The sequence below is a fragment of the Anas platyrhynchos genome, chromosome 1, assembly GCF_047663525.1.
Source record: "Anas platyrhynchos isolate ZD024472 breed Pekin duck chromosome 1, IASCAAS_PekinDuck_T2T, whole genome shotgun sequence".
Lineage (NCBI taxonomy): Eukaryota > Metazoa > Chordata > Aves > Anseriformes > Anatidae > Anas > Anas platyrhynchos.
This window is the reverse complement of record NC_092587.1, coordinates 142,543,957-142,570,502: the sequence shown is the minus strand read 5'-3', so window position 1 is coordinate 142,570,502 and position 26,546 is coordinate 142,543,957. Positions and strand designations below refer to the sequence as shown.

The 26,546-nt window shown below is 37.0% G+C and overlaps 1 protein-coding gene across 3 annotated transcripts in view; it reads left to right on the top strand.

Moving 5' to 3' along the window:
- TGFBRAP1 (transforming growth factor beta receptor associated protein 1) overlaps positions 1–26,546 on the top strand; it is a 35,022-nt gene that overhangs the window by 3,045 nt on the left and 5,431 nt on the right. For all 3 annotated transcript variants that reach the window (XM_027445429.3, XM_027445437.3, XM_027445445.3), the window contains exons 3-11: positions 4,624–4,818; positions 5,820–5,974; positions 12,277–12,359; positions 18,516–18,857; positions 20,181–20,238; positions 21,536–21,679; positions 22,745–22,888; positions 24,712–24,871; positions 25,991–26,424. In XM_027445429.3, coding sequence (XP_027301230.2) covers positions 4,624–4,818; positions 5,820–5,974; positions 12,277–12,359; positions 18,516–18,857; positions 20,181–20,238; positions 21,536–21,679; positions 22,745–22,888; positions 24,712–24,871; positions 25,991–26,424 — 1,715 coding nt within the window. The remainder of the gene's footprint in view (positions 1–4,623; positions 4,819–5,819; positions 5,975–12,276; positions 12,360–18,515; positions 18,858–20,180; positions 20,239–21,535; positions 21,680–22,744; positions 22,889–24,711; positions 24,872–25,990; positions 26,425–26,546) is intronic.

Sequence of the window (26,546 nt, the reverse complement as noted above, 5' to 3'; positions counted from 1 at the left end):
TCAGAGTTTGTACAACTCCCTTCTAGAGACTGTTACAGATTCACAAATAGGCATGTCTTATTACAGCACTAATGAGAAAAGTTAGTGGAACTAAGCTGCATCCCAACTCCTGCAGAAGTAAAATCGGTCTTAACTGTAGATCTTGTGACCCTGGACAGTGTTGTTGTTTATTTTTTAGTAGTTTTCAGCTCTGCATTACAGAAAATGATTAAATATTGCAAAAATGAAGTTAGATCATGAGAGATAATGCTCTCATCTAATGGATGTTTGTAAGGGCTAATGTTGCTGCAATCTGCCTAAATCAACAACATGCTGTAAATTCAGTAATCTTGAGCTTATTTTGGGAAAGCTGTGATATCCCAGAGCTGACCAGACGCAGAATGCTTTCGTGCTGTTTGCTGTATGATCCTACATTTAAGAGGTGCAGTTTATTTGTCTTCCCTAACACATTAGGAATAACATGATGCAAAGAGATCTCAAACGTTTAGGTCTGTAATTCAGGGATCTGCATGTTTTTTTTTTTTTTTTAATAAATTGCAAAGGAAATCAAGAATGTGATCAGGTGCTTATATTGAATTATCACCTCGTGAACAGATATACATCAACTCACCATTTTTCCTTGAAAGAAGTAGGTATGCATTAGAATATCAGCTTATGCAAATTAAAGATGTTCCAAGATGAACTTATTTTTTCAGACTGAAGACTTCTGTAAATCATCTTGGTTACATGCTTTATATTAGGACTGTTTGTTGTTTTGAACGTGGATGTAAATTTGTGGGTATTAACTTTCACAGCACTACTAAACTGGTTAAAATTCATGACTGGATTGTCTGGAAATATTCCTTTTTGGTGTACTTCTAGGGAGACATGGTTCTTACTTTAATCTGTATTTTTATAGGAATGAAATCAGATTCTGTTCCTTTGTTTTCATTTTTTTAGAAGATTAGATACGTTCTTACAAAGTAGAAAGCAGAATTATATTTAGTTAGACTTCTGTTTTTATCTGTTGTCCTGGAAGAGCTATCCAGTGAAGACCTTTGTTTACAAAATCCAATGTGCCTGTGTAACTAGATCATCCTGAGGCTAAAATACCAGGTATGTGATACCTTAAGCACTCTTCTACACTCCTACACAAATCTATACTTCTGTAGTTCTAGATGTGCTGTAAACTTTCTCTTTTCCTGTAATGCAGGCAAAATCTAACTTGAGCTATCAGACACCTTACGAAGACTGCTTGCTACTGATCGTACAGTATTTCGTAGATCGTATAGTATTTTCTTGCCAAACTCAGTTTGGCAAGATAGTTTTTTTAATCATCTGTTTTCCATTCCACCCTCACTGTAGTTTTGTTTAGTATCATCCCCCTTGCTGTTTTTCCTCAGTAAAATTCTTGGTGTCTTTAGCAATAGTCTCTGCAGTTGAGAAGATAGGTGAGCACCACTATAAAACATCATTGGCATCTTGGTGTTTGTGACAGGCTCTTGCTGTTAAGTGAATGGACTTGAAAAGACTTGATGTAAATCTTAAATTCTCATTTTGGTTTGCTTTTCTACATCTTATCAATTAATACGCATTCATCTGGCATTTGGTAGAGCATCTCTATTAAATTAAATTGGTGTTTAAAGGGTGGTGGTCGGTGTCATGAGGAGGGTGCTAATGGAAATAACATGGGTGGTGGCGCAGCCTGCACCCACAGCAAGTTTGCATGTGATACAAATGTGGGAGGAGTGGCTAATACAAAGATGATGAGGTGATTGCAGCATCTTGTGAGGAGAGGCTGTGAAGCCTTGGGACTGTTCAATCTGAATAAGAGAAGGCTTGGAGAGATCTTAGTGGAATATATGGGGAGGATAGTAAAGACACACATCAGTCTCTGCTCGGAGAGGTAATGGGTACAAATTAAAATACAGGAAATTCCATGGAAACATGAGAAAATCATCCTCATTTTGATTGTGGTCAAGCTGGAACTAGGAGAGGATGTGGAGACTGTTCTTCAAAGTACTTAAAAATCTGTCTGGAGGACGTCTTGAGCAACCTAGTTGAACGTGCTGGGAGATTAAACTGGGCAATCTCCAGAGGTCCCTTCCAAATTCAACTATTCCATAACTTTAACAGGCAAAACCATAGATTTTAAATACTTAATTTTAGTTTATTTCTTTTGCTTTTCTAGCACAAACTCTTCTCACTAGTGTGTGGTTTGAGGGGTTGTATAGTGACTGAGCAGCATACAACTGGACAACCGAGCCTTGTAACTTAGAGCAAGCACGTGTGCTAAGCAGAACAATTGATAAAAGGTTATGGAGGGGTCTTCTCACAGTTGATACTGCATAAAGCAGAGTGGTCAATGGTAACAAACATGTCCCCTTCCTGTTTGCAGCCACTTGTAGTATTCCTCATACTGTCAACTTTGATAACCAAAAGTTCTCACATTAGATTTTTTAATAAGTAAAGAATAATGCTGCTTTCCATACTTCACTTTTTTCAAATATTTTCACTCATAAACTTTTGCTTTGAAAAACAAAGCCTACAGAGTCTATTGTACAAAGCCATGAGTAACCTGATCTAATTTGATCCTGCTTTGAGTGAAAAGAGTTGGACTGGATGTCCTCTGGAAGAACTTATATTTTTCTTTGGTTCTGTGATTCTACAAATTTCTAGATCTCTCGGTGCTAAAAACAGCATAGCTGTGTTTTGAGCGATTCCTGTAACTTTTGGATAGCATGTGCATTTTTAATACAGAATTGATCAGTGACTTCATCTTTCATCAGTTATATTCCTGTACTTAGCCAGAAACCACAGCCTTTTTATAGTTGTAGTGTTTGTTATCCTTAGGTGAGAGCTGGAGTAACTGGAAGGCATTAAAAATGGGTAGTACAGTCAGCCTTGCATAATACTTCACTTCTGATCCCTAAGGTTATTGAGATCTATAGAAGAAATTTGGATTGTGTATTGTGGTATTTTCTGCAAGGTGCTCTGATAAAAAAGCTGAATCACTATAGTGTGAAAGTAAATAACATTATTTGCTAGTAGGTGTGAAATGATGGCTTTGCCTAGCACCCCTACTCAAAGGAAGGGTCTGATCATTTCAAATGTTCTCTAAAGGATTCAGAATCTTAATTTCTATACCAGGGTTCTGTAACCATCTACAACCGCTTTTTTTTTTTCCCCCTTCCCTTTCGATATGGCCCTCCTGCCCAGCTACCCTTACCTCATTATCCGCTGTTTGGAAGAGCTTTTGTACATTGAATAACATAATCTTTTAATCTCTGTTCTTTAGAGCTCAGACTCATTCTGCCAGCTGTCAAGTGGCTCATTCCTGCTGTAGGACAATTTCCATAGTCACATTTTGAGTGTAAAAAGTACTGACTCTAAGTGGTTTTCGTTCATGTTTAAAACTGAAATTTACATCATGCTTCAGGATGCCTCATTGTCAAAATTGCTGAACAATGTTTGTAAATTCAGACAGGGATTTTTCTTCAAGTTAATGCTAGAAGTCTCAGGAAATAGAATTGGGGAATACCAAGTACAAGAAATAAAAAGGCATATTGTTCAAAAGCAAGTCAAACTCTCTCTGGAAGAGAATAGACAGGAAGTGGTAGAGAAAAACACAAATTAACTGAAGATACTGGATTTAATCTTGGTACATTGAAGGCGTTGTTGGAACTTGTGGGGATCTGGGGGTTGGCCTCTTCTCACAGGTAACTAGCGATAGGACTAGAGGGGATGGCCTCAAGTTGTGCCGGGGAGGTTCAGGCTGGCAATGAGGAGCCATTTCTGCTCAGAAGGAGCAGTCAGGCACTGGGACGGTTTGCCCAGGGAGGTGGTGGAGTCACCGTCCCTGGGGATGCTCAAGGAGAGGTTGGGCCTGGTGCCTGGGGACATGGTTTGGTGGTGACATTGGTGGTAGGGGGGGTGGTTGGACCAGGTGATCTTGGAGGGTTTTTCCAACCCTAATGATTCTGTGATTCTATGATATTTAAGTCTAATCTGTGCTTGGCTTTTGTGAAAATGTTTTATACATAACCTCAGATTTTTTTCAAATGATTGATTGTACCTTACAGGAAGTGATTCTTTTGAAGAAACTCAACTCTCATCCTGTGAAAATTTTGCCATGGCAGAAGTGGTGAAGTAAATAACTGTCTATATACCAAAATCCTCTTCAGACATACAACACAGCAAAGAATAAATATTCCTATATTGTGGGATAGGTCAGGCAGCACAGACCTGCATCTCTTAAGACAATATTTTTTGTATTGTTTGCATGTTGGATCTCACTAAATATCTCACTAAATATTTGTTGTTTTGAATGATTTTGAACATGGCATAATTCTTTAAACTTTTTTTTTAATAACCCAAATAGTTCTTGTTAGGCCTTTTCAGTATTCCTCTCTTCATTTCTTATGGTGTTTGTTTCTGTGGGTAAAGGATAAAGCAAAACTTTGAACAGAACAAACCGACAGGTGTGTAAGATCCAAGGAGCTATGATGCACTGTCATTGTGTTATCTGATACTCCATCTGTTCTTTTGGGCCTGTTTCTATACCCTGGTATCCATACTGGGAAGGGGAGGGAATAGTCTTTGATTAGTGCAACCCTCAAGCTTTTTTTTTTTCTTTTTTTGTAGGCATGTTTGCAACTGTGGATGGCATTTCACAGCGAGCCCCCGTGCACTGGTCTGAGAACGTGATTGGAGCAGCTTTGTGCTTTCCCTACGTTGTTGCTCTAGATGAGGAGTTCATTACAGTGCACAGCATGCTTGACCAGCAGCAAAAGCAAACCTTACCTTTTAAAGAAGGACACATTCTGCAGGACTTTGAAGGTATTCCAAAGGATGCTTTTTTTTTTTTTGTAATTCTGGAACAGTCTCAGTGTGGGCACAGTCACTTCCATTTGTTCTTCTTAAACAAAATATCTAGCAAGCATGTTAACCATTGTCACTTTTCCCTTGCAAATACATTTGTGATTATATTCCTGCTGCTTGTGCCTATGGTATGAAAAAGTGTTTGTTATCCAAAATTCAACACTTCTAGCAAAATGTATGACAGTTTTCAAGTCCATTGTCAGATAGGAGTGTGTGGGCCTAGAGTTTTTTCTTATAATTTATTTTCTCTACTGTATCACACTATTAGCTTTATGTTGTGTGAAGGAACATTATTAGCTTGGTGTTATGAGTCTGTAATTGTGAGCTATGAATATCTGTCCGCTGCTTTTCCTGGCAGTTGTAACATCTTAAAATTGTTCTTCTGGGCTACTAACTAAAATATGTGTTAAAGGTTCAGAAGTAGGTATTTATAAATAATTTTTAAACAGAAATATGAGAATTATGATGTTACCTGAAAAATATGACTCTAAGTGTGGAATACATTGCATCACTCATTTTTTCCTTTTTCTAGGAGAGTTACAAACTCTGGTACTGTGAACTGTTACTAGTTACCTTTTGAGGTACAGCTTACAATTCCCTAATGTAAGCCTGAGGAAATAAACTGGCAGCCACAGGTCTCTGTTGTCTTGAATCTGGGCAATAGTTTTACAGTGGTGACCTGTACAACCTTGGCTGTCATCTCCTATGATGAGCCGTTTCATTTACTTAGAGTGAACGAAACCTGTTGTAAATAAATAAAACTCTTATATTTGTGTGAGGGCCAATTTACAGGTAATCTGTACCTCCTGGTAAATATGGTAACAAGAAATACAAGTTTTAAAACTTTAACTCTGTTTAGGATTTTGTATCTTAAATTGCAAATATTAAAGCTTATTTCTAAAAATCTTTTTTTTCCTGCAGAGATTATAAACTGAAATATGTCTGTTTGCTCTGTCCAGGAAAGGTGATTGTTGCTACTAGTAAGTGTGTGTATATCTTGGTGCCACTGCCTTTGGAGAAACAGATTCAGGATCTTCTAGCTAGTCACAGAGTGGAAGAAGCCCTTGTCCTAGCAAAAGGAGCTCGAAGAAATATTCCAAAAGAGAAATTTCAGGTCTGTCCTTTAATTTTCATGAAAATGTTAATCTGTGGTGGGGGCTATGTATGCTGATGGTCAAATGACTGTAGAAGGTGGGAGATGGATTTATGTTGAAAAGGAATCTAACTAATACCTCTTATGGTTTCAACCTGAGGAAATAGATATGCAACTGATTTCTTTGTTTGTAATGGCCATGACATTTTCAGGGTTGAATGCTGCTCTTCTGTTGGTTTTGGTATTTTTTTCCTCTTGTGTACAACTAAACAAAACCAAAAGCTAGGGATAGGAAAAAATACTGCAGTGCTTATCATTATGTGTTCAGTTGTTAGTTGCTGTTTAAAAAAAAAAAAAAAAAAAAAAAAAAGGTGTACTTTACTTCCAATCAGAATTTTTAAGTTTGACTTTGTATTGCAAATTCTCACTGTGCCTTAAACTCCACAGTATTACAATTTTAAAGTTAAGTGATGGGAAATCTAAACCAAGTACATCCTAGTTCTAAGCTTCTACTGGTGTGTAACTGAATAGTTAAGATTTCTGTGCAGCAAAAGAGTATCTTACCATAGAATGGTTTGGGTTGGAAAGGACCTTTAAAGATACCTAATTCCACCCCCGCCCCTCCATCATGGGCCTGGATGCCACCCACTAGATCAGGTTCCCCAGGGCCCCATCCAGCCTGGCCTTGAACACCTCCAGGGATGGGGCATCCATAACTTCTCTGAGTAACCTGTTTCAGTGTCTCACCACCCTCTGAGTGAAGAATTTCCTCCTTCTCTGCAGGGCTGCTCTCAATGAGTTCTTCTCCCAGTCAGTATTCATGTCTGGGATTGCCTTGTCCCAGGTGCAGCACCTTGCACTTGAACTTAACCCTCGTTAGGTTCATGTGGGCCCACTTTTCTAGCTTGTCCAGGTCACTTTGGATGGCATCCCTTCGTTCTGTTGTATTGACTGCACCACTCGACTTGGTGTCATCTGCAAGCCAATTCCTTTTCGGGGTAATGGTCCACTCTTCAAATCTGTCTCTCTCCAATTCGGAGGCGAGGATGTCATGTGGGACCAAGTCAAAGGCCCTACAGAAGTCCAGGTAGATGACATGGGTCAGCCTTCCCTTGTGAACTGATGCAGTCACTCCATCACAGAAAGCCACCAGATTGGGCAGGCGCGATTTGCTCTTGGTCTTGTGTGTGCCTTAACGTTGCTTCCAGGAGGATCTGTTCCATGATCTTCCCAGGCACAGACGTGAAGCTCACAAGTCTGTAGTTCCCTGGGTCCTCCTTTCTACCATTTTCAAAAAAGGGAGTGATCTTAGTAGATTTTTGGTTACTGAGATTTGTAGTCCTTTCCTTCTGCCTCGGGTTTATAATATAATAAATATGCTACTGGATTTATTCCTATCTGTGATTTAGAGACTGAAACTTGGATGAAGTCGAATGAAATCTCTGTAATATAAAGGAATAATCATATTATTCCAGAGCAGTGTTGTAGAACATGAAAATAATTCGCCAAGCAGGTGAATGAATCTTTGATGGTTTCTTTCTTTTTTGAAACTATCTGTAGTCTACAGGAAACCTATATGCAGAGCTAAAATTAATCTTTTTCTATTTTCGGCTACTTCAGAGTGTTTCATTGCCCTCAAAATGGCATCTGTTGCATTACTTCCAGCTGAAGTAATTCCAAAATGAATTAGTCTGGCAGGATATATATATCTTAATTTTAAGAAGATTGTAATTTTATTCTTATTTCAACATTTAAACTTTGTTCAGTGCCTTTGGAAGGAAGAAGTCAATAAATTAAATGAAAATGTTAGGGATTCTTAATTCCTCTGTAGAATGAGTGGCTGGGAGGTTGCTCTGCAAGTTATTTAAAAAAAAAAAAAAAAAAAAAAAACTTGGCCAGAAAAGCACTTCCCTCCTTTTATTTTTAGTTTTATCTTAGTACTTAAAAAGTACTGAAGCATTTCAGCAAATTCAGAATTCAGTTTTTCATTGCCTCCTTGTGTCCAAGTTTTCCTTTGCAATCTAAAGAATCAAAACAAAATTCTTCTGAGAGAACAGAATATGTGATTAAAGGTCATCATGCATAGGCATTAATTTTCTAATTATTTATTTCCAGTTTATGAGTATTAGCATGGAAGATGTCTCTTCTTTTTTTTTGTCGTTGGTTGTTTTTTTTTCCCACAAATTTATCTGTAATTTATATGAAATTGATATGGAATCTCGTTACTCTGAAGTTTTCTTGCTTTTAGGATTTTTCTGTCTTTAGGATAAGTCACTTTCTGCTTACGTGTACATTATGTGCACTGAATGTCTTACTTCCTGAAATTACTGTTTCCTAGAATAAGTTTTTTCTTACTTTATGCTTTTAAGGGTGTTCAGTTACTTTGGGTTGATGCTATGGCTGAAAAACAGGAAGCTATTTACTTGTATGCAAAACAACCTGTTGTGGTTCTGAGTTGTACCTACAGACTGATGCTAACCAGCCTAAATTGATAGTCTCCCATTGACTCATATTAAAATGATTGAATTTGGCTTAGCTGTTGACAAGGTAGTCCAATTTTTCAGAGCGCATCAGTAGCTGGAAATATAACATGTTGAGCTTGCTTTCTAATGTGCCTCTGATAATTAATGTTGTCATTACAGGTTTGCTACAAGCACATCAGTCTTGCCTTTACTGTAGTCTCGCGTAATATAAATCTGATGGAGTACAACCAAATTACATGCCTTGCATGCATGCATCTTTTGCATAATTTCTTTGTCGTACTTTACCTGATCACATAGTTGCTCCTTTCCAACTTCTGTCTTGTAGATATCTTCAGGTATCTATTTTGCAAGCTTTACTGATTCTTGAGTAGCTGACAAATTCTAGGATTTAATTTGCTATTTCCTACTAGCAGAGGTAGGAAGACCGAGGTATTCAGTTAAGACACTTGATCCAGGAGCTATAATTTATCCTTACAAAAGAGCAATTGTAACTTCTTGATACAGGTAGTATTTTGTACAAGGAAAACATGTTTTCCACAAGCTGCTGTATTTTCCCCAGTTTGGGATGGCTTTTGTTGTCTACACATAACTAACTCAGTCAAGAGAGTTCTTGAGGGCGTAGGGTTTTTTCCTACAGTTGAGTACTGCATTGTTGTTGCATGCATACACAAGTGCACGCTGTCTCTCTTTGTATTAGCAGAAATATGCATATATTCCAATAGTGCAGAATAATAGCGGGTTGGAAACAGTAAAGTACTACATTCACAGAACTGTTTGTGCAACCAGTGTTACTGGAAAGAAGGAGGTCAAGCATTAGTAGCTCTAACCTGTTGTTTAACCTATAGCCCCTGCAGACTGCAAATTTCTCTGCTATATTACATGAAAGTTTCTTTTGTCTTCGAACATCGAGAATTATTGTGAAGTAAAAACTGCTAAGTAAAGTGGTGCAAGGAGATAGCATTGCTGGATATCATGTCGGAAGAATACAGAGGCCTTTCTACCATGCTACCATGAAATGACTGAATGCTACTTATTAATTTTTCAGGACAGCTGAAGTTTGCAGAAATCATGGTTGATGGTAGTGAAGACCTTGGTTAGATTGACACACATCTTGCATAGGTATCTCTTTTTTTGCCTCTCATTTTTCACTAGTTCCAAAACACTTGTTTAACTGTACACAAACCTGACCAGAAAGCTAAACTTCCTACAAAAAATCTTTTTGCAATCTTGTTGGTAATGCTGATCATCCTAGAAAGACTTTTTTTTTTTTTTTTTTAGCAGCTGGGAGAATTAAAGCTTCACTACAACCGTTGCAGGTTCAGCAGTCATCTTTGTTGGCTAGTGTTTTTTTAAATATGAATTAATACAAATCTTAATTCAGTTTCTGTAGCTAGAGTTTTGTTCTCACCATTTTTTCTAATGTGAATTCAGTCAACAATACAGAATTTGCCTAAAGCATTTCAAGTCTTACAGTTGCCCTTCAAAAATGATAGGGGAATAAATAATGTGTTGAATTTTGATGGATTACAGCTTAGTACCTTTTTAAAAGATACTAATTACAATATTGTGGCAGATGAGTCTGGAAGAACTCATTCTGGAAGATGGCTCTTCTATTGTAAACAAAAATTAAGTGTAGTTGGCATATAGATGTAGCTTGTTTTTAAGATTCTGGGAGAGACTGTAGAATTTTCTACATCTGTTGCTTCCATAATCTTCAGCATTTGACATCAAAATGTCTTATGATAAACTTGGCTGAGAAGCAGCATGGATACTTATCAGTTTATCTTTCAGAAGTTGGGAAAGTCTCTGCCAGCCAGGAGACATTTTCCAACCCTTTCGTGCATGACTTCAAGGGACAAGTGAAGATGTATTAACACTTAAATGAAAGTGAACACCACTTAATCAGTTTAAATTTAAAGCTGATTTCTTAGGGCTGTACTTAAAACGAACTCATTGACAGTTTAACTTCTATTTGAAAAGATTGCTGTACAAGTAAGGCAGTGTCTTCAGAGTGTTAGATCAATTCAAACTTAATTCCAATATCCTAATTCATAATGTGTAAATATTAGCAGTCCCTCCACTGGAAAAAAATGAAAAGACTTCAAAACAAAACCTTTTGATTCTAGTTTCTTTAATAGGATGAAAAATGTTTGTATTGTAACCCTCCCTAGCAAGTCTGAAACCAGATTTTGAAGTTTCCTGGTGGAAAAAGGTGCAGGTAGTTGATGGTAAAGGATTTCAAACTGCATCCTTAGGCAGTAACCAGAGGGGTATTCATCAGTTCACAAATTTGGATTCATTTGTTTAATACCATAGCTATAAAAATTTTATATATTTTATATATTTTTTATTTTATATATTTTGCTTATGTATTATGAGGCAGTTTTACTTTATTACTATATTTAATTTCCCTTTTAGCTTTATTTAATTAGTACAGATGGATATATAGTATAGTAACATTACACATATGTGGTGAATTACTGTTTTTTATTTTCTTTGTTAGATTTTTCTGAAAAAAATGCACCAGGTAACATTTCTCTTTATTTTCCCTTTTCTTCCTGACACTGGAGAGGCAAGAAGTCCTACAGCCTTACAGATCAATAGGTTTTAATGGTTTACTAGCAATCAAGTGTTTCCCTAGGATTATCCATTAGTGAAATATGCACAGGCTAAATGGACTTAAGCTGTTCTCTTAATCGATCCATGATTTTTAATCAAGGTGAAAAATCAGCAATTGGACTATCAGTCTACCCTGCTTGGGGCCTCCCTCTTTTAGCAATTCCCGCCTGGAATTTGTTCATAGCAATAGTATTGCTATGTCGGTAGGTGTTTTGATTGTAGATAGGCTCCTATAGTTAAGAACAACATTCAGGTACTGTGGTAGACATCAGAAAACTGCATATTTATTCATGGAAAAGGTGGAGGAGAAAATGAAGGGCATGTGGATTTGGCTAGCTGGCTGTATTCGCAAAATGCAAGTGTTGTCACAAATGGTGGATTCTTTCAAAACACTGTTTAGCTTCCTTTCAGTAATTCTCTTTTTGCCATTGGAAATATTTGAGCCGCATTTAATCTAGTGGTAACTAACCATTTATATTGAAGGGAGAAAAAAAACTCACATGTAAAGTACATCTCATGTTCTTTTTCTGTCGAGTCATGATCTTAACCATAAAACATAGTAACACATTGCTGTTCTTGTGCTCTACTTCTGTTTTTCTTACTAATATTTTATGTATGTTTGATTTCTATATTTTATAAATTGAACTGCTTTAAAATTATTTTTGAGAAAAGGCAGAAAATCACAAAAACAATCATCTGGGAAAGAGGCTGTGAAACTCACCAGCAAGGCTGCTAGGGAAGTGGGGTCAGAAGAGGAGAAAGTTGGATATTTATGGTCAACTGAGACCCTTGAGTTTGTCTCGTCTTTGTCTGCTGAATTATGAGAACTTTTAGAGATAACCATCAGCCTTCATGTTTGCACATACCACAAGCAAAAACTTGAGGCAGGCCATACTGATGTTAGAGAAGTTATTTTTGAATTAAAAAAAAAAAAAAACTTTAATTTGCTTCTCGTTGACTTTGTTTTTAGTAAGTACTAGTGCATAGTGTTGTATTTACACATCTGTAAAAAAAAAAAAAGTCTGGATAGCAGATCCTGTGTATGTTCAGTTACGTACAGTAGAAAATGTGCAAGATAAAGGCTTTATTTTGCATTTAACTTGATGGTCCTGCTTGAAGATGACATGTTCAGTGATTTTATAAGGTACTTATTACAGACATTACTAGTAACATGTGAATAGCTCCTTACAAATATGTTTTTTCTCCTCTTCTCTTTCATAGGTAATGTACAAACGAATCCTGCAGCAAGCAGGTTTTATACAGTTTGCACAGCTTCAGTTCCTTGAAGCAAAAGAGCTCTTCAGGTAATTGTGTAACAAGGAATTTATTATTTATTTATTTTTTTAAATAAGGAGATAGTATTCTTGGTTTTAAAAGCACTTAGTCACCTGAATGTTTTTTAATGCAGATTGGAGATCAGTGTGATAAGATAGCTTGGTTGGGAGAAAAGCAGAGTAAGACTGAAACAATTTTATATTTGAAGAGTTAATGCAACTGATTCTTTCGTATGCTAACAAACAGCAGCATTAAGGCTCTAATCCTGTATTTTGATTGTGTAGAGATTTTTTGACTCCATGCTTATGAAGGTCAAGGCATTATTACTGAGTGTGTGCTGTGACCTGTTTTCTTAAAAAAATAAATAAATAAAATAACAAAAAGTTACAATGTATATACAATTGACACAACTACACAACTGGAGTTTTTATTGAGAATGATGCTACTGAAATTGTTTTTAACACTTCTTCTGGAGGTCTGTACAAATCTTCCCAACTCAGCTGTTTCAACAGTCACTTGTTCGTACAATGACCTTGGTAATTCACTTTCACTCCATAAAAGCAGTCAAAAATGCTGCTTGGTATCTTTATTTTACCTGATAATTTCATTTCTGCTAGTAGCACCTCATTCTGTGCAGGGAGGCTGTCCAGGGTTACTGTAATCCATGCTGACTACATAATCTCAGCAGATAAGAATTCTCTTTGTTTAAAATCAGTTGAGAGCCTATGGAATAGAATTGCTATGGTTAAACGACTTGCTGTAGGTAGTAGGCTTGTATATTTTAGGGGAGGGAAAAAAAAAGTTGTCCTTGGGTTAATTGAAATGTGTCAAGGAAAGGGAAGCTTTGGGCGAAGTTACTATTGGAGAAGGGATTTTTCACTTTACCTACAGCTGTCTGGGGTAATGGGAAACACTGGGTTTGAATGGGCAGCATACACTGGATGGAAATTGGAGAATGACAGGAAAGGTCTGAACAGTGTCTATGGGCAACTTGTTCTGGCCACAACCATTTTTTATATTACCTTGTAATTTTTGGCATTAGTGAGCAACTTGCAATCTTATTCCTCCCGGTAGTCTTCCAAATACTGGACTAAATTACTGCTGTGCTGTGTATGTGAAGTAGAAATACAAGCTTTATAGTGAGGAATTTTTGTAGTAAGGAATCATTTAAAGATTCCCACAGAAGTCTTTCCGTGTGGCTTTCCAGCAGATATCTTGTTAGTGTGGCTAGTCTTGGTAAAATAGCTCATTGAAGTTACATTAGCTGTAAAGTTTCTTTATTTTCTGGGTGTGCCCAGGTGGCCAGAATCGTATAGCAGTGTAGCTATCTTGACTTGACTGTAGCTTGACCCTTCTACCCCAACTTTTTCTATCTGTTCCATCTATTCCACCCTGCCTGGCAGTGATTCACTGTAGGATCTAGTCTGAGGCTTCTGCCTTGCTGGTAGTGGTTTGAGGATCTCTTAAAAGCAGTGGAAAAGGAGAAATGTATCCTGCAGGGAGCTTCAGCACCTTGTAGAAGGAGGGGAGATGGAATAGCCAAGATCAGTTATTCAGCACCCATGCATCTAGCAGTCCATCCAACAAATGAGCTTCAACGAATGGTATTGTGCAAGATACTTTATCAGAACAAATGTGTTTAATGAGAACTTCCTGTCCAAGCCTGAATTTTGGAGCTCAGTCAGCATCCTGGGGTGTTCCCTTCCTCTGAAAGTTGCTATTCCAAAGCAGAACAGCTGTTCACAAGCTGCTAAAAGTCTTTGCTGGGGGGAGAAAGCACAGACAAGCATCCCTTCTGACCAGCCATGTGTAAGTACTTGGGTGACTGAAAATTCCTTGTAGAATGCAGGATTTCTGATTTTCAGTCCAGGCCATTACACCCAGTTCAAATAATATCTGGTTATTCATTGACTGAACACTCAGACAGTCCTGTTCATTTAAGGCTTGTTGGTGTTTGAGGAAAAACTGGGAAAGATAATGGCAATCCACGCAAACACTTCCTCCAATCTTTGTGTTTCTCTGGAGCTATTTCAAGCTAGCGTTAGTCAGAAATAACTCGTGTTAAAATGCCGAAGGGCAACTTGATGTCTGTCTGAGGAAAAGATGGATTTAGCAATGAAACAGTAGCATCAGTAGCTCCAGCAAACTGGTGTGATGTGGGGCTGCTTCTGGCCAAGTTTCATGTGAGATCATCTCATTCCTCAGAAAATGTCCGAGTTATAAATCAGCTGGGGAAATAATTGAGTTGGACTAAAGGCATCATTTTCTTGCACCAGTAATCCTTGGTTAACCTTGTCAAGACACTTATTTTATGCTTAATGTCATAGTTCTTAGATACCAAAACCTCTAGGAGGAATGTTTTCCTACTGAGTTCCTTTAGGTTATGCTGATACTTCAAAATACCGGAGAACGTTGACAAGAAGGAAGGAAGTGCTGGCTGTATTGAAACTGAAGTAGTTCAACAAAGGGAAGAGATTTTTTTTTTTTTTTTAATTTTTAGCTGATTTTGTTAACCTTAAATTGAGTGCACTGTCAACAATAAAACTTTTTTTGGTCTGACAGATTCAGTTGTTGTTAGCACCATACAATCCATTATAACTTACAAATCATGCTGTTTCATCTTGCTGTCATTGGGGGGTTTGCATGCAGTTAGACCAAACAGCGTGTTTAGCAGGCTGTTTACTGAGTTCCAGTTATTTTGCTGAGATGTTGGTGGTATAGATGCCCCAGGGAAAACATTTCTCTGTGGTATTTGCTTATGTCCTTTCACTGGTTAGATGTTGTTTACATCTGACAGATATCGGAATTTTTCTAAACCTTGTTGTTTTTAATAAATCAAAGTATAAATTCTTCTTTTTTGGTAATATTGTCTCACCTGGGAAGAGATATATATGGACTTCTAGCTAAGAAGCTAGCTTTCCTACAGCAGAAAGGTTTAAAAAAAAATGCTGGTAGTCCTACTTGGATACATCGTAAGTAGGATTTAGTGTTAGGTGATGTAGGACTTAGTGTTCAGTTTGCATCTTAAATGTGATTCAAGGATATAAGCTTCCATTACAGCTAGTGAGATCTGGGTAAAACACCAAATTGTGTAGGCTCCATTGATATCTTGGATATCTGTAAATTTAGGAGTTATAATTTGGACCGGAATTTTCCCAGGTCTTGTAAATTCTGCCTACTGTGCAGTTTGTAATCATAAACCCAGAAAAGACCTAATGCAGAATTACTCTGAGGGAAGTTGTATATTAAGACAAATCAAACTGTCACTGCTAAGAACCTATTTTTTACGTTTTAGCAAGTGGCTAGCTATATGTGGCTAAACCTTAGAAGCTGAAAACTCAAACAGATATTCCAAGGGAAGGTGCTATTTGTAACTCTCTTCTTATATAATTTCCTTCGAAGATAGTGGGAAAAAAAACAAGCTAAAACTTGCAGCTCCAAGGAGCCATGAGCCTTGAGGTGAACATTAGTCAGTCAAGCACGTGGGGCTGTTGTTTAGTATTTTCTATGTCTCTGAAGAAGTCTGTTCTGAGTGATGCTTAGCTTTTAAGGAGGTTGCCTAATTGCCAGTTAGCATTGCTATGGGGAGAACAAAATTGTACGATCTGAGCTCAAGTCAGACCTGCTGAGAGAGCCACTGGTGATTCAGAGCCCAAGGCATGGCGTAGCCCATGTTGGAAGCTGGTTTTCATTCTTCTTCTGGAAACAGATGGCCATTAAGGCCAGAATCCATGAAGCTCAGAGGTGAGGTAACTACTTCCTCATTTAGGAGTTGGATGGTAAGGTGAACAGGTGCAGAGCCTCAGTAAACGTAGAAGTTGGAAAATGTTTTAAAACTTGTTAAATGTGGCGTGTTAAATCCAACACTTCTAACTTCTCCACGGTCGTAATCTCCATCTAAGTTTAGGCCATCTCCAAGTATGTGAGAGCATGCCAACAAGGAAACTGTTGTCCATCTGTACTTTAATTTCCATGGATTTATCAAGACTCCTACACAAATTTGGAGTGGACTTATGATGTTATTCAAGTTATGGATTAGCTTTGCGTTCTAACATTAAATCAATGAACAACCTTGTAGGGAAAAAAGTCTCTTCTTTATTTAAATACAATTAATTTACTCCTGTAAAGCATCTAATGTCATATGACCTAGTGGTCCTGAAGTTGTCTTAATTTATGTGGAGTAGTTGAATTAACCAGAGCTGCAACTACATTAATCTAAGTCCAAATGCTCTTTGAACTGTCAGATCATACCACTGTCAAAACTTGTTATCTCCTGGTCATTCTGCATCTTTAAGAATAAATCTCATCTACCTCTGAATTCCATGTAATGTGGATCTAAAGCTTTCAAAACCAAATATGAAGTCTGAAATAAGGAATTAAAAGGAAATCTCAACTGCAGGAATCTGCAAAGTAGACATGAACGCTGCTTCTTAGTAGAGGCTGGCCTTTCTAGTGTAGAGGTGTTTTTTTAGGCAGTAGGAGCTCTGTTTATGAATTGGAAAAACTTTCTTTTCAAACCTCTTTTCACAGGAAGGTTTGTCGTGTTCAGATTTTTCTCTCTTGAGGACTTCTGCTTTCTACGATGCTGTTTCCATGCTTTGTGGTCACTAGGTTCTGGAACAGGGTGCTTACTGTTCTTAAATTTCTTGCTGTTGTTGCAGTCTCCCAGAATTTCATTCTTCTGGTACAGATTTAGTAGCCAAAGGATACTCTTAAATAGCTATTTAGAACTTTAAAAAAAATAATAATGTTGGCATGGAAATGCTTCTTACGAGTTCATATTTCCTGGAGGGTTTTGGAATAATTTCTCTGGCAAGAATTGAACAGCTTGAGGCATACCATATTGCTTTCCTTGCTTTGGAACAGTAAAGGAGGGATTAACCCACCTGGTAGGATCACAGAATGGTTGAGGTTGGAAATGGCTTCTGAAGGTCCCTGCTCAAGCAGGGCCACCTAGAGCAGGTTACCCAGATCTTTCTCACTTGATTGCCTGCAGAAGGTAAAAGTCTTCCTGCTTCATCTGCTTCTGTAGTTAGGACTTGTTTGCTTTCGGGATACTTCGCAATCACATTTGTGAAGGGAAAATCTTTCTGAGGTTGCTGATCATTGGATAGATCAAAACTATTTCAGTTTTATTTGCAACAAAATAGTAACTAAACAGGATTTATTTTGAAGAACTTCAGAAGTTCCTTTTGAGTTTTTTTCAGCAACAGTATCTTCTGCAGTTCAGGACTATGCATCTTTAAAGATCGATTCTTAGTAATGAATTTGACAGGGAACTGAATCACAACCCCTGGTTTCTTGCAGTTCTCCTATAGCAAAACCTAGGAGGAAGAATCATTCTAGCTGTGAAAATAAGGAAGGTATTTGCCGCATGAACAAAATTCTGTTTTATTCTTCTGTCACAACATTCACTCTATGAATACTTGAGGAGTTTCTTCAGTGAGGTAGAAAGAAAAATGTTTTGGGTAACATATCTATGTTACAGCCTGCTCCTAGATAGGATACCCTACACATGTGGAGGGAAAAGCCTCTCACTAGTATCTGACATTGATGTATGCCTGACACCTAAGCTTGCAGAATAGACTTCCTCTTACTGGTTAGCAGGATGCATGATTAGTACCCACAGTTCATTTTCAGAGCCTCTTAAAGAAGTAAGCTGAAGGAGGAATCTGGTGCATTTCAAAGGTAGGAAAACATTTTCATCATCCAAATGTGTTCTGAAAGGTTCAGTTCTCTATAGGAGAATCCTGTCTTCTGCAGAACTACACTTGCACAGTCTCTGGCTTGCCTGAAAGGGTTCACTGTCTCCATTTTTTTTTGCCTTGATCAGCATACTAGCTACTAGAATGTATTGATTAAATCTATGATGCTGCTAGGAACGGCACTAGGCCTAATCAGACGATTTTTGTATATGCCACCAGATAAATGTAGGATGTCAAAAGCAGAAGCCTAGGCAGTCTCTGAATTCTTGATACTCTAGGGACGTAAAAAGAATAACAAATTTGGGTAGAAATATTAAAAAATAAAATAAAATCCTAATTTATTCTAAAGATCCTTTCTCCAGTGTTGACATGTTAGCGTCCTGACTCTAAGCACATGTTCCCAGAATGTTACATTTTTTTTGTGCCTATGTATACTTTCTCTTTCTTTTTGCTTCATCTAGTTTGACACTGTAATTGCAGAAGCGGCCAGCTTGACGTCCGGGAGCTGATCTCTCTCTACCCCTTCCTGTTGCCTACTTCCTCTTCATTTATACGGTCTCATCCCCCTCTGCATGAGTATGCTGACCTCAACCAGCTGACCCAAGGGGACCAGGAGAAGATGACAAAATGCAAACGATTCCTCATGAGTTACTTGAATGAAGTCCGCAGCACTGAGGTTGCAAATGGCTACAAGGAAGACATTGACACAGCTTTACTCAAGTTATATGCGGAGGCAAATCACGAAAGCCTGCTAGATCTGCTGGTTTCAGAGAACTTTTGTCTATTAACAGATAGCGCTGCCTGGCTGGAAAAGCACAAAAAGTGAGTGGATTTTTTGAGTAAGGTAACTTTGAGACCAGGAGAAAACACATTTGTCTTAAACGCTGTTGAATTTTAGAGCAATGTGTTCAAATCCCTTCAGTTTCTCCAACTTCAGGTTCAAAAGACATTTTGGCCTGACTTGTGAGCATTTACAAATTTCAGGGGAAAGATATTAATTGATAGCCTGAAGTAATGAAAATTCATTCTGTCTTATGCTGATAAATACTGTTTTTTCCCTGAAACTTTGTGTCCAACACAAAAATAAGTTTTGATATGGATTTGGCTGGGAGGTGGGAGGACAAGCAATTTATTTGCTCTCATGATAATGTGAGAGTTAAATAGATGCGGTAGCAATACTCCTCTTGATGTCTTGGACAGAAGGAAAAGATGCCTCAAAACATGTAGAAACTATCCACTAACTAGTAGCTTTTAAATTATACTCACTTATTCAGGGAAAGAAGGCTTGCTTTTGAATTTTGAACTCCCACTGATTCACTAAAAGAACGCTGCTTAAGATGGCTGCAAGTGACTTCAATTTAGAAATACCCGTGGGTGGAGAATTTGGGTGTTAGTCATTAAACAAGAAACACCAGATAGTAAATGTGTAAAATATTCCAGTCGTAGGTAGTGTCTCTGTCTTGGATTTAATTTCTTTAAAACATGTAGTACAGTAGTAGCAACTACAGCGGTGACAGGGAGCGTTTAATTGTGATTAGATTTAGAGTGGTTTCGTTTCTTCTAGGTGTTTTGTTGAATCCTCTTGGCATGCATGCTTTGCTTGGCAAGCTCTTGCAAATATGAATTGTGGAAAGTCATTTTGTGGAAACAGCCATTGTAGAACTTCAGCTTCATTTGTATTACAGGACACAAAAACACCTCTGTGTGGGTGTACTGTACAAAGCTCTTCCTTGCCTGACTTGATTTTGTGTTGCACTAAAGAAAATGTTTCTGATAGTGAAACAGAGTTTTAAATAAAAGCATCATATGAATTTGATTTTGAAGACATGATTAACTATTGGTGGAATACTTTATTATTTGGAGTTGTTAGGTGTGTATGTGAAATTTGAAGAACAGCAAGGGAATCTTCTCTAATTTGACAAGTAGTTTGTCACTGTTTAGGTTGGAGCTAGTAACCAGAAACTATCTTTAGAGAGAGGAACAGACACTTTTCTAGGACAGAACTTCTCTCCTTTGAATGTAGGCACAGCTATATTCATGTCACCTAGAAGTCCCACTGTAAAATACTGTTATATTCCTTAATAAAATAATGGAATTGGTAGGGAAGATCTAGAAACTTTAATACTGTTTTCTCTTTTTATATAGGTATTTTGCCCTTGGTCTCCTTTATCACTACAATGGTCAAGATGCTGCTGCACTTCAGGTCAGAATAAAGCTTTTAGTGTCATCTGTAAACCACTCCAAAATCTTAACCTCTGAGATAAAAATCTGAGGTGCTAATTTCACGTTTTGGAAAGTGATGTGTATATCTAAGAAACTTATGCTAACACTTACTTGAGTAAACTAATGTTAGACCTGAAAGACCTTCAGTTATTGAAGATGGTAGTGATTTGCATGCTTGTATCCTGTTCTTAATCGTAACTGTTTATATCAGAATGTTTGTACTTTAAAAAAAATGTACAAAAGCACTAAAATCATCAAGATACCATTTCAAATGGTGTTTGAGGGACTTCAGGACGTATCCTGTGCTGATCAGTCTGTATACAAGGAGCAGAACAGTAGTGTAATCTCATGACAGCCACTGATAGCGACTGGGAATTTGTTCACTGCTCATCGCCAGGTTAGGATGTAACTTGCAATATCAAGTTTCAACTGATCTAGTAATTCCTTTAGGGACCCCCTTCTGATGTCATTAAGACCAGTGGTGGATTACAGACTGCAGACAAAATAGCTTTGTTATTAGCGTCTAAAAAACTTCATCTAGAAAGATGTGCTTGATCAATAAATAACGCATATCTCAGGCCATATCTAGTATCTAAGCAGTTTGCTGTGTGGCTTTTAGAGTGTGTTTATTGCAGTTACTGTCAAATGTATTCAAGACAATTAGATGTAAATAGTAATTTCCTGGGCAGAAAGATAGTAAGGAAATGAACCAGGAAGCTCCATTGTTGCATACAAGATACTTTTCTGTTTGTTTCAAGGAGTAAAGTTTATTGCTAAACTGGTCTGCTAGATGTGGTAATTCTTACACAAATTAAAATTAGAACTAAAAGGAAGTCTTCTCACATGGTGATTAAAGTTCTTCAGTCAAAATAAAAGAAGAACAATATTTTTTTTTCCAACCTGTTTGAAACATTTGCTTTTCTTTTGCACTCTCCAAAAACATGAGAAGTAGACTGTGTACCAGAGAAAAGGATTCTTATCAAAAACTTTCTTTGGTGTACTTCCACCTCAGTTCTTCTACTAGTCATTCTCAGATAATGAGAATCCACACATAATGGGGTTGGAACTAGTTGAATACGGCAGGTACAAGAAAAGACTGATGGACAAGAGGTACGACTTTAGCAACCAGTGTGGTCCCTTACAACTGATGTTCCTAGAAGCCCTTTCTAATTGTACAAGTACCAATGGTTGCTATGAAATGTTGTAGTAGCTTGCATACATCTCGAGTTAGAAGACAGTACCTGTTTTTAAGCACTTGAATCTTTTTTTTTTTTCAGTTATGGGTGCAGATAGTTGACGGAGACATTGAAGATTCTACACGTTCAGATCTCTATGAATACATAGTAGACTTCCTTACATTTTGCTCAGACCAAGATCTAGTGTGGAAGTACTCTGAATGGGTTTTACAAAAAAATGAAGAGGTTTGTAATTGGTGTACTTTTTCCAGATCATCATATATATAATGCTGCAGAAATGTTTGGCTGTTGAATAATATTCATATCATCTTGGTAGCTGATTGGACTGTTTTTGCTGAATATTTAGTAACTAGTAAATAGTAACTGATAGAAACCTAAGTTTTCTTCTCAGTTTTTCTAAGTCCCAATGTTAGCAATCCCTATGCTGGTGATTAACTGCTGACTCTTTTTCTGGAAACAAAACTTAGGTCATTCTGAACCGTCTAAACAATGAAAGATACATAATCTTTTTTCCCATTTCTAAGATAATTCTTAGATCTTCAAAAAAAAAAAAAAATCACTGAAGACGTTAGCTGCTGTTGTTTTTTCATCTATGAAAGGATTTCGGTGAAGGGTACTATCTGTTTACATTATAGGAATTATAGAATAACTAGCCTTCATTCAAGATAACTTCTCACTGCTAAACAAATTAACTTACTTAAAAATAGAATTTTATAACATCTGTTGCTGTACTGTGCTGTGAAGTGGGATGTTTTATGCTGAATTAGTCTGTGCTGTTGGAACTGGTCACTACCTAATCTAAATTAATTAAAAGCTCAGTTATTGCATGTAATTACCAGATTTCTCAACTCTGGTTTTGGTCGTTGCAGAAGTCTCTTAAAAGTGATGATATACACAAAGGGAGAAGTTTGTAAACAGTCTGGTCTCCAACTTACGCTTTATTGTTAAAAAGGACTGAAATCCCTCGTTCTGTTCCAGATCTGTTCAACACTTCTTGTAGGCAGTAGAGAGTATGCCTAACATGTAACATATATAACGTACACATATAGAACAATATAGAATAATACATTGTATTGGCAATGTTTAGAGCACCAAATGAGGTAGGGGAGATAGGAGCAGGTAAGATCACATTAAGCACAAAGTAGTGTAATCTTAATGGTGTGAGTGAGTTTTTACATTGTCCGTTTTCTGAATAATGTACTAACTGATCTGATAGTGCTATTAAGTAGACATTTAAATGGTAATAAAATAATTGTCAGTGAGCTCCTAAATACAATTATCTCTTTCTAGGTTGGAGTACAGATTTTTACTAAAAGGCCTGTGGAAGAACAAGAGAAGAACATCAATCCAGATGATATCATCAGTTGCCTTAACAAATACCCTAAAGCACGTGTTAAATATCTAGAACATCTTGTATTAGAAAGAAAAATAGAGGTGAGTCCTACAAAAATATCAAAAATAGTTTACACTCTGAATCCTATGCATGTGGTGAGTAACTCTGAAAATAGCCAAATTCTAGAAGAAATGCACATAATATGAAGGATTTTTATATCAGTGTTTCTCTTCTGAGTATTGTAAAGTTAAACTGGAAAATGAGGAGCTGAGATGGGCCGTCTGTTTATAACAGTTCAACTCATGATGGCAAGACGGTTGCCTATCATGTGTCAGTTTTTCTACATCTGATTCTCACTTGTTTTTCTGTGTCACTGATGAGGCTCAATCCACAAACAGTGATTTAAGATATTTAAATCAAAATTTCTCTGGGATGCTTGCATACTAAGTATGGCACTCATTGAGACTGAACTATACATCCTCAAATAAGGAGTAGTTAACACACAAAACTTTGAGCCACCCACAAAGTGCATGGGAGAAGGTGAAACATAAGAGTGTACTTAATCTGTCAGAATTGACTGCATATTGATCACCAGAAGCCATATTTTTTGAAGTATCATCTATCGCTTTCAAACATCTGAACTTATGGTGGTGTAGTTTCTCCATTAGAGAATGTGACTGATTTATAGTTTGCTTTTTCAAAAAGAGAAAAATGTACATCTCCAATAAGATCATAGAAAAACGTCTGAGCAACCACTAATCCTGTTGCACAGTGGTAGTAATGTATTAAAATTGGTAATTCAATGTATTAAAAGTAGGTATGTTTTATTCTTCTGGAGTGATCTGAAGAAGAAATAAAATTAAAACATGCATTTCTCACTCTGTAGAATTCCAAGCATCTCTTTGTTGAATGTCCAAAAGATGTGTTTGCTAGTTGAAGTGACTATTATTTTATTCTTGGTTGCTTTTTAAGTATAATACAGAGGCAGGAAAGCGTTAAAGTACTTGGATATGAGACATTTTAAGCATAAGAAAAGTTCCTTTATCAAGTAATGAATATAAAGAAATAAACATTGAAGAAACTCAGTAAGTCTTACCAGTTCCTGAATTTACGTTCTTAAAATGTACATACTAGATCAATGGTTTCACTCTGTTGCTATTGCAGATATTCCAGATGTGCTACACTGACCAATTAATGTACTATTTCTAATGTTATGAATATTTTAAAATAAACTTTTAAATAGTCTTATTACCACCTGCTAGTAAAGGCTGAGTAAAGTTATATATATACACTAGAGTATTATGACTGCTTTAGTGAGAATGTTTCAAACAGTAGTCAAATCATCAGCTTGTTTTGATGAATATGAGGTAATGAATAATGCAGAAAGCATTGTGCTGTCAGAGTGCTTGTCTACCTCTGGTGGTGGCTTTCTCAGATTTTATTGCAGAAATAGAAAAGAACATATCTGAATATGGTAAAAACTGCATTAAACCATTTTTTTTTTAAACTAGGGAAAATAGAGGAGAAGAGTAAACATCCTTGTACTCAAAAGAGATCTGTTTTACTGCATTGACTTTGATTAGATGAGCTTTTGAAAGGAAATAATTTTTGCACAAGAAAAGCTATTTATTAATCTTTTTACTTAAGGTGAAAAGAGGTTTAGGAATAAGATATCATATCTGTATTTCAGAAATACCTGACTTGTTGATGTAGAGAACCCAGTATTGTACATAGAGCATATCCTGTCATGTGAAACTGGTATGAATAAGTTGTGTATTTGCATGAACAAAAGACTTCTGGATTATCTGAATTAACTGAATGAACTTAAACATTTCTATGTAATTATGTACATATTCATTGAAGTGTTACGGGGAGGAGGAGTCGGATTTGTAAACTGAGCTAACATTGCTCTTTTCATTTGTAGAAAGAAAAGTATCATACTCATCTAGCTGCATTATATTTGGAGGCAATACTTCAGCGAAAATCTGTGACCACGGATAATTGTACAGAAACAACTGAACTTCTATCGAAACTACGCAGTCTTCTTCAGAAATCTGATCTTTATAGAGTTCACTTTATTTTGGGTAAGACACACTTCTCTGCAACTTTGCTTCCTGCTGGAGCTAACATACAGCGTTTATAAAGTTCTCTTAAGGATTAAAAAATAAAAATAAAAAAATTGAGGTTTCTAGATGGTAAAACTATCAACCAAATTCACCTATTTAAGGTAATTCAGTGAAGACAGCAGCTGTTACCATCACCTTTTGATCTGAGTTCATGAATTAGAATGGCATGTTTGCCACTTCATCAAACACAGAGCATGTAACTAGATAGAAAAAGTATCTTCATACAGTACCTTCTTAATTTCCTGCTTCTTTTTAATGATGTGCATGTAACATGACAATCTTTTGCAAATGGAAAAGTTACAAGTTTATTTGTTAAGCAGTCTGTTTCTTAATTAGTGTGAACTATAGAAAAGCTTTGAGGAGTGTGATTACTAGAACTTATGTTGTACGTAACTGCCTCCTGCTGTGAAAACTGGGTTTCATGCTGAGCAGAAAAAAAGAGGATCCTTTTTTTTAAGTGAAAAAGACAGTATATACCTTATTTGTAATATAAGACAAGCAACGGTTGAGGTAAAATACCTCTGGCCAGTGCTTCTTTGCCTTGCTTGTTAATGTACTTTCCAGTGGTTGAAAGGGAAATGCCTTGTTGTACTGAAAGATGTGAAATACTTTCTGAAAGTCAGTGAGAAAAATCCGCTGGCTGTTGAAATAGAAACAGGTGAGTAACAACTAGAATAATGAAATAACATTTACTGCCTCCTTGCCTTTCAAGTTAATAAAATATTATATAACACGTAATATACAAGTATAAGATTCTGATGGAAAGTCTTGCTCTTTTTTATCTTTAATTTTTTAAGAGTAAGAGCTGCAACGTGGATTATTCTCTTGAAATCCATGTCTTTCAGAACACAGGTTTTACTTACTTTTTTTGTCTTACATAAAGATGAGATCAATGCATGCTTGTGTGTTCCTTCTTGAAAAACAAAATAGTTTTATGGGGAAAAACATTGTATTTCCTTACACATACATGTACTTAGTGGGAATTGAGCTCTGTGGGCTTGTCTACCTTGAATTTGGGAGAAGCAGTAGTGTTCTCTCCTCCGCTGAGCAAATATTGCTTTGTTTCTCATTTAACAGACAAAGTCCGTGGCACAGACCTTCATATGGAAAGTGCAATTTTATATGGAAAACTAGAAGAACATGAGAAGGCTTTGCATATCCTTGTCCATGAGTTGAAGGACTTCCATGCTGCTGAAGAATACTGTATATGGAACTCTGAGAACAGAGATCTGCAGTACAGACGGAGGCTTTTCCATATGCTGCTGTCGGTATATCTAAATCCAGGCGCTTCGGATTATGCACTAGTCATGGCTGCTGTGGATCTCTTGAATAACCACGCTGCTGAGTTTGATGCAGCTCTGGTTCTGCAGCTGGTGCCTGACAGCTGGTCAGTGCAGCTCCTTTCCCCCTTCCTGGCCGGAGCAGTGAGGCAAAGCATTCATACAAAAAGAATGACTCAGGCTGCACTTGGGTTAGCACAAGCTGAAAACTTGATCTACAAATACGAGAAGGTAGGTTTTTGCTTTTAACAAAGGTACTTGTACCAGAGGCACTTTGAAGCTTTATTCTGTATTTATTATATATCTTAATTATAATCAGACACTTGAAGAGTTAGGAGAAAGGTGAGATCAGG